The sequence below is a fragment of the Eurosta solidaginis genome, chromosome 5 (genome assembly GCF_040869045.1).
Source record: "Eurosta solidaginis isolate ZX-2024a chromosome 5, ASM4086904v1, whole genome shotgun sequence".
Classification (NCBI taxonomy): Eukaryota; Metazoa; Arthropoda; class Insecta; order Diptera; family Tephritidae; genus Eurosta; species Eurosta solidaginis.
In genome coordinates this window covers 79,623,004-79,635,106 of record NC_090323.1, presented here as the reverse complement: position 1 = coordinate 79,635,106, position 12,103 = coordinate 79,623,004, and the positions used below count along the sequence as shown (strand labels likewise).

At 42.7% G+C, this 12,103-nt stretch overlaps 1 protein-coding gene and 1 long non-coding RNA gene across 3 annotated transcripts in view; one reads left to right on the top strand and one right to left on the bottom strand.

Moving 5' to 3' along the window:
- Positions 1–6,740, bottom strand: part of Grx1 (Glutaredoxin 1) — a 95,569-nt gene extending 88,829 nt beyond the window's left edge. Inside the window, exon 1 of one of the 2 annotated variants that reach the window (XM_067791866.1) lies at positions 6,475–6,740. In XM_067791866.1, the coding sequence (XP_067647967.1) occupies positions 6,475–6,627 (153 nt within the window). In that variant the 5' untranslated portion in view covers positions 6,628–6,740. The remainder of the gene's footprint in view (positions 1–6,474) is intronic. The other variant, XM_067791864.1, reaches the window with a different exon arrangement.
- A 1,858-nt stretch (positions 6,741–8,598) lies between these two features.
- Positions 8,599–12,103, top strand: part of LOC137254125 (uncharacterized) — a 32,651-nt gene continuing 29,146 nt past the window's right edge. The window contains exon 1 of the long non-coding RNA XR_010953985.1: positions 8,599–8,833. This is a non-coding gene — a long non-coding RNA (uncharacterized lncRNA). The remainder of the gene's footprint in view (positions 8,834–12,103) is intronic.

Sequence of the window (12,103 nt, the reverse complement as noted above, 5' to 3'; positions counted from 1 at the left end):
CTCCCCGAAGGCTTTGGGGAGTGTTATCGATGTGATGGTCCTTTGTCGGATACAGATCCGATACGCTCCGGCAACACAGCACCAATAAGGTGCTGGCCCGACCATCTCGGGAAAGATTTATATGGCCACATTGAACCTTCAGGCCATCCCTCCCTCCCCACCCCCAAGTTCCATGAGGAGCTTGGGGTCGCCAGAGCCTCGTCTGTTAGTGAAACGGGATTCACCGCTCGAAGGTGAGGTTGACAATTGGGTTGGAGAAGCTATATGTTGCGCTACACAACCCCTTGAATCCCTAAACTGTTCTAAATGGGGATCTCTCGAAGATGCTCCTGGTTCAGCGTCCAAAGACTCTACCCGAGGCATATTCAAGGTGCCTCGAATTACAAAATACAAACGTAAGAAATTACACGGAACATACTACGCGATTCAATAATCGCATCATCGCACCAATGAACACCATGCCAGAACGCATGCATGGCCTAGAGGGCAACAAGGCACCTCCGCTACCACCTAGGACGACATATCGTCCCCAGGAGCGTCGATACCTCTTTGAAAAACGAGGTGGATACACTGTACCAAAACGAGATCCTCCAAAAGCCTCTCAGCCACCCATCGAGAAAATGGACATAGACCAATCTACCCAGTCCCGTAAAGTAAATTACATGAATAGACCAAATCCTTTTAAACGAGGTGCAAAGTTAGACAATCTTCCGCGGAAACAGCAAAAGCTGCTTAACATAGAAACAGAAAGCACCAACGACGAAGTGAATAACTACCTACAGAAGGCACAATATTCACAGGAGGAGAATTTATTATCCGACGGCCATCTAGCGTACCTTACATAGAGTATGTACTCCCTGACGGCCGCATCCTAGATTTTCTCATTGACACCGGTGCCAAAAAAATTTCATCAGCCGAACGGTCGTAAAGCAAGAAACCCCTTTCTCCGTAAAATCAGTTGGCGGAAATATTTAAAATTTAAAACTATTTAAAGACATAGGTAATGACTCTGAGACAACCTTCGTTGTGCTCCCAGGATTGACGTAATTTGACGAGATCATAGGAGACGACACACTTAGGGATATAGGCGCTATAGCTGATAGGAAAAAACATCCTGAAACTAAACAAATACAAAATTCCATTGAAAGTCTGCACATGTACGCAGGTGAATTATACGTTGTCTAAAGATCTCCCTCCTGAGACAGGAGGAAAATTGTGTAACCTTATTGATAAATTTAGCGATCTTTTCTTAGCCCTTAACGGGACGGAATTAGTAGACACTTGCGTACGAGCTGAAATCAAGACAACAACCCCTGAACCCATTTATAGCAAAAGCTATCCCTATCCTTCTTGTATGAGGGTAGAGGTCGACCGACAAGTGTACGATTTGTTAGAAGAAGGAGTTATCCGACCATCCAAGAGCCCATATAACTCTCCTATTTGGGTGGTTCCTAAGAAACCTAAGCCCAATGGGGAGAAACAGTACCGAATGGTGATAGATTACAAAAGGCTTAACGCTGTAACGATCCCTGACACCTACACTGTTGCGGATATAAACGCCACCTTGTGTAGTCTTGACAACTCTCGCTACTTCACAACCATTGATTTGACTTCTAGGAGTCCAAGGAAACTTGCCGTTTCAACAGGGGTGGACCATAAAGAAAGGGGTGTTAGAGGCGTTGGTTCCACATTACAATTGAAGAGATGGTTGGTGTCATGTGGGGACACATTGCAAGCGGGGCATACATTTTGTATGTCAGGGTTGATTCTGGATAGGTAAGAGTTTAACCTGTTACAGTATCCAGAACGAAGTTGAGCAAGAGTGACACGCGTTCCCCTGGGGAGTATGCGTTCCTCTTCCGCAAGTTTTGGATAATTTTCGTTAAGCAATGGATTCACCAAGGACCTGCTTGTGTTTTTTCACTTCATACGGCTGGGTTCTCAGGTGCCGTATTTCCTCAAAATGCTTACGGAGATGACTCCTTAAGCCCCTAGGCAGTGCTGGTTCATCAATCAGATGTCTGTTGGGATGCCCAGGTTTCTGGGTATTCAACAGGTACTGTTTGGTCAGCATCTCATATCTCTCCCTGATGGGGAGTATTCTCGCCTCATTATGCAGATGGTGTTCTGGGGACATAAGAAGACAGCCCGTGGCGATTCTGAGAGCAGTATTTTGGCAGGCCTGTAGTTTCTTCCAGTGGGTGATTTTTAGGCTTGGCGACCATATGGGTGACGCGTAGCACGTAATCGGCTGGCTAATTGCTTTGTATGTAGTCATGAGCGTTTCTTTATATTTTCCCCAAGTACTGCCAGCGAGGGATTTGAGGATTTTGTTACAGCTCTGAATTCTCGGAACAATTGCGGCTGCGTGCTCACCAAAATGTAGATCCTGATCAAACGTCACACCCAAGATTTTGGGGTGTCGGACAGTCGGTAGCGTAGTGCCATCGACGTGGATGTTCAAAATGGTCGACATTTGGGGCGTCCATGTAGTAAATACGGTCGCGGAAGATTTAGTCGGTGATAATGCCAGGTTTCGCGAGGCGAAAAACTGGAGAGATCAGGGAGGTAGCCGTTTATTTTATTGCATAGCGCATCGATCTTTGGGCCTGGGCCTGTGGCCATTATTGTGCAGTCATCGGCGTAGGAAATGATTGTGACTCCTTCCGGTGGTGAAGGTAGCTTAGATATGTAGAAATTAAACAAAAGTGGGGATAGGACACCACCCTGTGGCACCCCCTGTTTAATTCTCCTTGCTTTTGATGTTTCGTTTCTAAATTGCACCGATGCCTGTCGACCACCCAGATAATTTGCGGTCCACCTTTTAAGACATGGGGGAAGGGTAGACCCTTCCAGGTCCTGCAGTAACGAGCCATGGTTGACCGTATCAAAAGCTTTTGATAGGTCTAGCGCTACGAGTACTGTTCTATGGTGGGGGTATTGATTTAAACCGCAATTTATCTGGGTGCTAATGGCATTCAGCGCGGTGGTAGTGCTATGGAGTTTTCTGAAGCCATGCTGATGAGGGGCTAGCTGCAAATTTGCTTGGAAATAAGGGAGCAGAATGGCTTCAAGCGTCCACTGGCGATAGGAGATATATCGGACGATACGACTCACCTATGTTAGCTGGTTTCCCAGGCTTTAGTAGCGGGACCACCTTGGCCATTTTCTATTTCTCAGGTATGATAAAGGTGGAAAGAGACAGATTCAAGACATGTGCTAAATATTTGAACCCCTCTTTCCCTAGGTTTTTAAGCATCGGCATGGCTATGCCGTCTGGGCCCACTGCTTTGGATGGTTTAGCACGACCAATGGCGTCCTCAACCTCTTTAGCGGTGAGGGTGATTGGTGACGCGCTGAATTTGAGTTTATGTGAGCGTCTATTGGCTCTCCGTCTATCTTTGTCGACCGTAGGATGCATTATATATTGTCGGCAGAAAGCGCTCGCGCATTTTTTCGCATCCGACAGCACTTTGTCGCCAAAGGCGATGGAACCAAAGTTTACCCACACCGGTAGAGAGGTTACAACCTCTTAGGTGCTCCTCCCATTTCGCCCGCTTGTGTTCATCTACAAGCAATCTGATGCGTTGGTTTATATCCCTTATTTGGGGGTCGCCTGGGTCAAGCTGTCTTATAAGGTCACGTTCTCTCGCTAAGTTGCGGCCTCCGCCGGGAAGTGGGCCGGATTTCGGGAATTCTCCCGGCGGGAATGAAATGTGCCGAGGCGGATTTAATGACCTTACGGAAGGCACGCTCCCCTTGGCGGGCATCAGGTGGGATAGGGAGGGCAGCTAGGCGGCTGTCTGTAAAGGATTTATATTCTTCCCACTTTCCTTTTTTGAAGTTTATGAAAGTGCGTTTTTCAGTGACGATGAAGTCGGCGTTACGCTCAAGCGAAATAAGTATGGGCAGGTGGTCGGATGCCAATGTTACCATCGGCTGCCAGTTGACGCAGTTTACGAGTTCTGCGCTCACGATTGAGATATCTGGCGAGCTGTGACAGCTTCCTACCATACGTGTGGGGGCGTCTCCGTTTATTGTGCAGAACGTCGTTTCTTCTATTTGATCCGCCAACATCTCACCCCTACTGTCCGCCCGCAAGTTTGAATGCCATAGATCATGATGGGCATTGAAATCGCCTAAGATAATGCGATTGTTGCCAGTGAGTAAGGCCCTGATATTAGGGCGGTATCCACTGGGGCAACAGGTGGCAGGAGGGATGTAGCTGTTGATGATTTCTAGGTTTGCATCGCCTGACCGGACAGATAGGCCTTGACGTTCTAAGACATTGCCCCTGCGATCGATGCCAGGATCAAATATAGAATATTGCACAGAGTGGTGTATGATAAACGCGAGACCGCCTCCATTTCCGCTTTCGCGGTCTTTCCTGTGGACGTTATACCCAGAGCAGGTCTCCAATGCAGGTCTTGCTGTGAGTTTAGTCTCTTGAATCGCAGCAATGCGGATGTTGTGCCGCTTCATGAAATCGACTATCTCCGTAATCTTCCCAGTTAGTCCATTACAGTTTAAATGCAGAATTCTGAAGTGCATGAGGGGAGACGTCGCCACTCTGGGGGTAAGTGACGGGTGACTACGCCTGGGTTGGGGAAGGCCAGGACGCAATTGCTGTTGTGGCCCGAGGACTGGGCGTCCTTGGGCAAGCATTGGGGTACCCGGATGATTTCGGTTTGCGGCCTGGCAACATGGAGCGATGAAACCCGTCGGGGGGTTGCCGTCGCGGAGACCAGAACATCTAGGGAAGTGGCACCACCCAAGGCAGGAGCTGCATTGGGCGGATGTCGCAAACATATATATTCTGTGCTGGCAAACGGTGCAAACGGAGGTAGGGACTAAGAGTCTGTTTCCCTGACCTACACGATTGCTGCCGGAAAAGAGGGGGGGGGGGGGGGGGGGGGAGAAGACGTGGGCAGGGGCTGCTGCTCAGCATTGCTTCCGACTCTACAACGAAGATTGTAGTTATGAGTGGTAGCAGCTGTTTGAGTTGTTGGCGCCGTGGGGCGCGAGCAGCAGCGGGTACTTGTTGTGGCTTGCTGAGCAGCGGGGCTGCTGGAAGGTAGTGGGGGGCGCTTAGACGTAGACTACGGGACGCCCTTGGGCGTGAACAGCAAGGAGCCACAAAAGATTTATAAAAGTTACGTGGACGTCGGGTTTTGGGATCAAGCCCAGAACAACCTGTCCGATGCAACCAGCCCTTGCACGAGACACACTGAACAGAGTATGACCGTCCTAAAAAGATTCTTTTCCGGCAGATGCAGAAAAACCATTTCTCAGGACCGGGGTCAGGAGACGGACCCGGATTGGATTCGATGCCTTCCCGGAGTAAGAGAATATGGAGCAGTCCTGCTGCAAGGAGCTGCTGGGAGGATGACAGTTTGTGGGAGGGACGAAACAAATTAGATGGGGTCACACTGAAATGACAGTCCTTGGTCGGGAAAAATCGCGAGTCGCTCCGGTACATAGAACCGACTGCCTTGGGAAGCGGGGCTTAAGGAGTCATCTCCGTAAGCATTTTGAGGAAATACGGCACCTGAGAACCCAGCCGTATGAAGTGAAAAAACACAAGCAGGTCCTTGGTGAACTCCATAAACAGGCGTCGGACCTTTATGCCGGGAATTGCCCGGTGAATCCAGTACTTAACGAAAATTATCCAAAACTTGCGGAAGAGGAACGCATACTCCCCACGGAAACGCGTGTCACTCTTGCTCAACTTCGTTCTGGATACTGTAACAGGTTAAACTCTTACCTATCCAGAATCAACCCTGACATACAAAATGTATGCCCCGCTTGCAATGTGTCTCCACATGACACCAACCATCTCTTCAATTGTAATGTGGAACCAACGCCTCTAACACCCCTTTCCTTACGGTCCACCCCTGTTGAAACGGCAAGTTTCCTTGGACTCCCGTGAGAGGATATTGATGACAATTTGTGATCGGTCGCGGCTATTAGGTGGGGCGAGCATTGCTACAACAACAACACCAAGGCCGCCATCTCAGAAAGGTGTTCTGCGCAAAAATACTATGGATCCCACCCCCGGTTTCGGAGGTACCCACGGGTCTTTTTTCGGTTTTTCGTTAATATCTTTTGAACGAGTTAATATTTTTATTTTCCGCCTTCGGATTATTAATACTGATGGCAAGACGCGTCGTTTGACAGCTCTTTCGATATTTTTGGTAGCATATTAGCAGTCGACCCCTTAACTAGACTATTACCGAGACCGATCCCCAAATTTTTAGACGTGCAATAAGTGCCATACCGTCCTATAGAATTACCCAAATTTTTTGCGACGTTTGACACCTCTCCCGATATTTTTTGGCGCCTAGTACATAGCAGTTGAACGCTGTTGTAAATTATCACCACACTCTTAATACATAGCTCCTTTGATACTCCTTAAATTAAAATTTGGTAGTCCATCGCCTTGTAAAATGTTACCCAATTTTTCAATCTACAAACCTCTTTGGCCATTGTGCAATAAGGACAATAGCTTTTAGAAAAAATAGCTACTTTATTGCTTGCAATTATTTCCCGAACCAAATCTGCCTGAGGGCTGCTCATGTTTACGTTTATCTGTGCTTTTTTAGGTAGAGCAGATATGACTGAACCCATCCATACACTAATTATTACCCACGTCGACAATTTGGAAAAACTTGTATCACATATGTGTGTATATAAAACTAATTTCACAACAATGGGCGCTTTCAGGAAACACAAATGTTGAGCAGTAGTTGAGTGATAGCTTTCTCAACGCACTCAACGGTCCGACCAATAAGCTGGAGACATTGGTGCTTTATCGGTAACCGTATCGGTAACCTTTTAACAGCTGATTCGACCAACCTTATGAGAATCAATGCAATCGATTATTGGTGCCGCTAAGGTCGTAACCGTATCGTAGCCAACCAATTGGGTTTTGGTTTACCGTCGTAGCGATAAACAGCTGATTACGTTAGGGATACGGATACTGCGATACGACATACGGCACCAATGACTCCGGCTATAAGCTGGAGACATTGGTGCTTTATCGGTAACCGTATCGGTAACCTTATAACAGCTGATTCGACCAACCTTATGAGAATCAATGCAATCGATTATTGGTGCCGCTAAGGTCGTAACCGTATCGTAGCCAACCAATTGGGTTTTGGTTTACCGTCGTAACGATAAACAGCTGATTACGTTAGGGATACGGATACAGCGATACGACATACGGCACCAATGACTCCAGCTATAAGCAGTTTTTCACATTGTGAATGATGACTAAAAGGCTCTTTACTGATACTTAGCCATGGTCATGGTTCAACTATATACAGGTTGGCTCATCTGTAAAGTAACAAAATATGTCTGTTCAAATTGTCAAAATCTGTGTATTGGTGTTGGTGCGAATGGTATGTTTTTGTATGTGTAAGTAAAATGTTGCCAATGTGTTGGTTTCATTTTGAGTTTGCCATCATTGTGAATGATGACAAAATGTGATCTCCTCTACATAAACGTCAAAATTCCAAAGTGATTGGATCACCTGATTCGCATTTGACTATCGCTGTCTCATTCTGTATCTCTTTCTATCACCCGCTGAAGATAGGCGCCGCCATATTGAACAGCCTGTCAAAACGCTGAAAAGTAGCCACATTGAACAGCCTGTCAGGCAGTTGACAGATAAGAGATCACACTTTGTCATCATTCACAATGTTTGCCATCTCCTTTTGACAATCCCTTCGACCATGCAATGACATAAATAAAATCAGCCGTCATTTCACTCTACATTTTCGAGTCATTTGACAATCAATTTTACGGCGGTTTTACCATTTAAATAACCGCCATATAACATGAATTTTACCTGCAGAATTACTTTACCTGAGCAGCCATATGAATAAAATATGAACCAAAATAATTGAATTTTCAATATTTATTATTTTCAATATTATTATATATGTACATGAAATTGGAACTTATATTAATACAGTTCATATAAAAAAGAACTAGGTACTTTAATAATAAATAAACTCGCTTAATTGGTTTTTGTTTTCCATTTGAAATCTTTTCTAAGCGAGCAGAAAATAATTTTAAGCTTTAGAAAAAACCCCAATTATTTGAATAATCTACAACTTAAAACTTAGTAGAAATTCAGATTAGGTTTACTCTTTTTTCAGATCAAGAATATTCAAAGGTGTCGTGGAATCCGATTGCTGTCGTAATTGATGAACTTAAAAATGTACGACTAGTAATTGAGTCAGACTTATTATTGTTCTAAATCTAATCATTCAAGCAATAATTCTCCAACCCTTAGCAGGAGTATTGATTGGTTTCAAATCTAATTCCGACAGCAATCGTATCACGACATCCCTTATTATATATGCACATGAAATTGTAACTTAAATTAATACAGTTGATAAAAAACAAAAGTAAGAATTTTAATAATAAATAAACTCGCCTTATTGGTTTTTATTTTCCAATTGAAATCTTTTCCAAGCGAACAGAAAATAATTTTAAGCTTCAGTAAAAACTCCAATTATTTAAATAATCTACAACTTAAAGCTTAGTAGAAATTCAGATTAGGTTTACACTTTCTTCAGATCAAGAATATTCAAAGGTGTCGTGGAATCCGATTGCTGTCGTAATTGATGAACTTAAAAATGTACGAATTGTAATTGAGTCAGACTTATTATTGTTCTAAATCTAATCATTCAAGCAATAATTCTGCAACCCTTAGCAGGAGTATTGATTGGTTTCAAATCTAATTCCGATAGCAATCGTATCACATCCCTTATTATATATGTACGTGATATTGCAACTTAAATTAATACAATTGATATAAAGAAAAGTAAGTACTTTAATAGTAACATAAACTCTCTTAATTGGTTTTTGTTTTCCAATTGAAATCTTTTCTAAGCGAGCAGAAAATAATTTTAAGCTTTAGAGAAAACTCCAATTATTTGAATAATCTACAACTTAAAGCTTAGTAGAAATTCAGATTAGCTTTACTCTTTTTTCAGATCAAGAATATTCTAAGGTGTCGTGGAACTCGATTGCTGTCGTAATTGATGAACTTAAAAATGTACGACTTGTAATTAAGTCAGACTTATTATTGTTTTAAATCTAATTATTCAAGCAATAATTCTGCAACCCTTAGCAGGAGTATTGATTGGTTTCAAAATTAATTCCGACAGCAATCGTATCACATCCCTTATTATATATGTACGTGATATTGCAACTTAAATTAATACTGTTGATATAAAGAAAAGTAAATACTTTAATAATAAATAAACTCTCTTAATTGGTTTTTGTTTTCCAATTGAAATATTTTCCTGTGCAAGCACATCGCTAACCTGTGTTGGCAAAAGATATGATTATACTGTCTTCGATAGATAGTCGGACGAGCCGCTACTCGGCGAAGTAGAGATGACCGTTGTGTCGATGGCAGCTGTTACAACAGCAGTTTCTAACTTTACACCATCCGTACAGTGTGATGAATGCTTCATTGCCTTTTCCAATTGCTTGGCGCCAGCAACTTTTGCTGTCATTCTCTCGCTGCGTACGGTCGTGTTTTTATTCGCTCTCATATTTTCACGTATTCTTATATTTTCCTTTACTTTAAATTGCCAAAATGGATGAGTTTTGTGGAAAGTGTAATAAACAATTTTCTAGAACTGGTGACAATAGTCTAGTGCCGTGTAATGGGTTCTGCAAGAGGATTTTCCACAGAGCCTGTAGTGAGGGTATATCGGACTATGAAGTAAAGCTAATCAAGGCTAACCCTCATTTGCTTTACTTGTGTGAAAAGTGTGTGAACATGCCGGACAAGCTATCTAATATTTTGAACGCTATTCTTGTGGCTCAAAAACAAGGTTTCGATATAATTTCTAATGCTGTGTCTAAAAAATTCGATGATTTAAAAAATCATATAATGGACTCTTTGAAGTCATCCAACAACAATTTAAATGTTGCTGAGTCATATGGTTGTCCGAATGTCAGAAATAGTGCGCTATTTATTTCTGCTCTCCCCATGGCATCCAATAACAACAACTTAATACAAAGCAATCTAATGGATTTTCCCGCTACCCCGCTTGGCACGGAGTTCTCTAATTCCCCTATCGATAATCTGAGAGCTAATGCTTCATCACCTGCACCTACTACTACTCTTACATCTATACCTGCTGCTATTATTACTCAGCCGCAAACATCGAATATTCTCTCTACTAGTGCTACTACAAAGACAACTTCTACTTCGCCTGCATCTACATCTACAACTACATCTAAAAACGCCCCATCTTCTAAAGTCTCTATTTCGTCTAAAACTACATCTACATCTGGAAATACATCAACATCAATTAGTTCCAATTCTACATCTAAAAATAAATCTACTGCATCCACATCTAAATCAACTAAAGCTAACAATCATAAAAATAATTCAAATGTGCCTTCTGATAATTCCAATAAGTCTGATGCTCAAATGGTTGTCAACAATGTGACAAATACTAGTGCAGTGTCGCGCTCTGCTGACACTGTATCGTATGCAGATGCTGCAGCTAGCGCAGTTAATGCAAATGTGCCATCTGTTGATGTTTCTGACAGACAACGAAAGAGTGCATCAAAAGAAATTACGCAAAAATCGCGTGTTGTTGGTGGTAGCAATGACAATGCTGAGTTGGATGTATTTGTGCGGTATAAATGGATTCATTTGTCCTCATTCAAGCCATCGGTCACTGAGTAGAGTATTGCTAAATACATCTCTGATCACTTTGGCATTGCTGCTTCTAATGTCGCTTGTTTTAAGTTAGTAAAGAGAGATGTCGACATTAACACTTTAGTGAGAGTCGCTTTTAAAGTTCGAGTGATTGAAAGTGAATATAGCAAACTTTTCAATGCTTCTCTTTGGCCCAGTAATGTTTACATTAAGCCCTTCCGTTTTTTTCGAAAAGATGTAGAAATTCCCGCGGAGTCATAGATTTGTCTGACACCTTTCATAATGGCCTCAACGTCTATTATCAGAATGTTAGGGGTCTAAATACTAAACTAGTTGATCTTTTTCTCCGTAGTCATGAACTCTGTTATGACGTTTTGGTTTTTACTGAGACATGGTTGAAACCAACTGTGTTTAACTCTGAGATATTAGCTGATTCTTATGAGATCTTTAGGAATGACCGACGAAACAGAGTTGGTGGAGGCGTGTTAATCGCCGTACACACCAGGTTCTCTGCCGAGGAAGTGTACTTCGATGATTCTTCTGATGTTGAAATCCTCTGCGTGCGAGTTAAACTTTTATCTACTTATAAATATTTTGTTGCGTCTTATATTCCGCCCCAGTCAGATATTTCTATATACTTAAAACATTCTTCCCTATTGAAATTTATATTTGCTATGTCAAGGTCTGTTGATTCTGTCTTAGTGGCTGGCGACTTTAATCTGCCCTTTGTGTCTTGGAATTTTATTGACGGAATGCTAGTTCCCACTGCTTGTAATGTTGTATTCTACGAGTTTCTAAATGACCTTGCAAACATTGGTCTTTATCAACTTAACAGAATTCATAATAAATTTGGCAAATATCTTGATTTGATTTTTTCAGACGACACATCGAATTGTTCTGTTACTAGATGTGATCCAGTGGTATTGCCTGAGGATGTTTACCATCCAGCACTTTTAATTTACCTGGATTGTCTTAGCTTACCCGTGCGGTATACTACCGATCCGAATGCGCCTTCCCGCCGGTTTCTGTTTAGAAAGGCCAATTGGTCTTTACTAATCGACGAAGTCTCTAAAATAAAGTGGCCTGAGTACGACGGAGATATTGAAGCGAGCTCCGTCCATTTCACCAACGTTTTACATGCGATATTCCTCAAATGTGTGCCTTTTTCCAAAACCTCCTCAGCATCTCCAGCTACTGCTTGGAGCTCTAGAGAACTTAATTATCTAAAAAACAAAAAAACACGCTTCTTCAAGCGTTTCAAATTATCTGGCTCTAATAGTGACTCTGCTGCATACTCCATCTTGCGCCTTAAGTACAACAGGCTACAGATAAGATGCTATAAGAATTATCTGATGAAGATTAAGCATCGGATCTCTTCCAATCCAAAAACATTTTATTCCTTCGTCA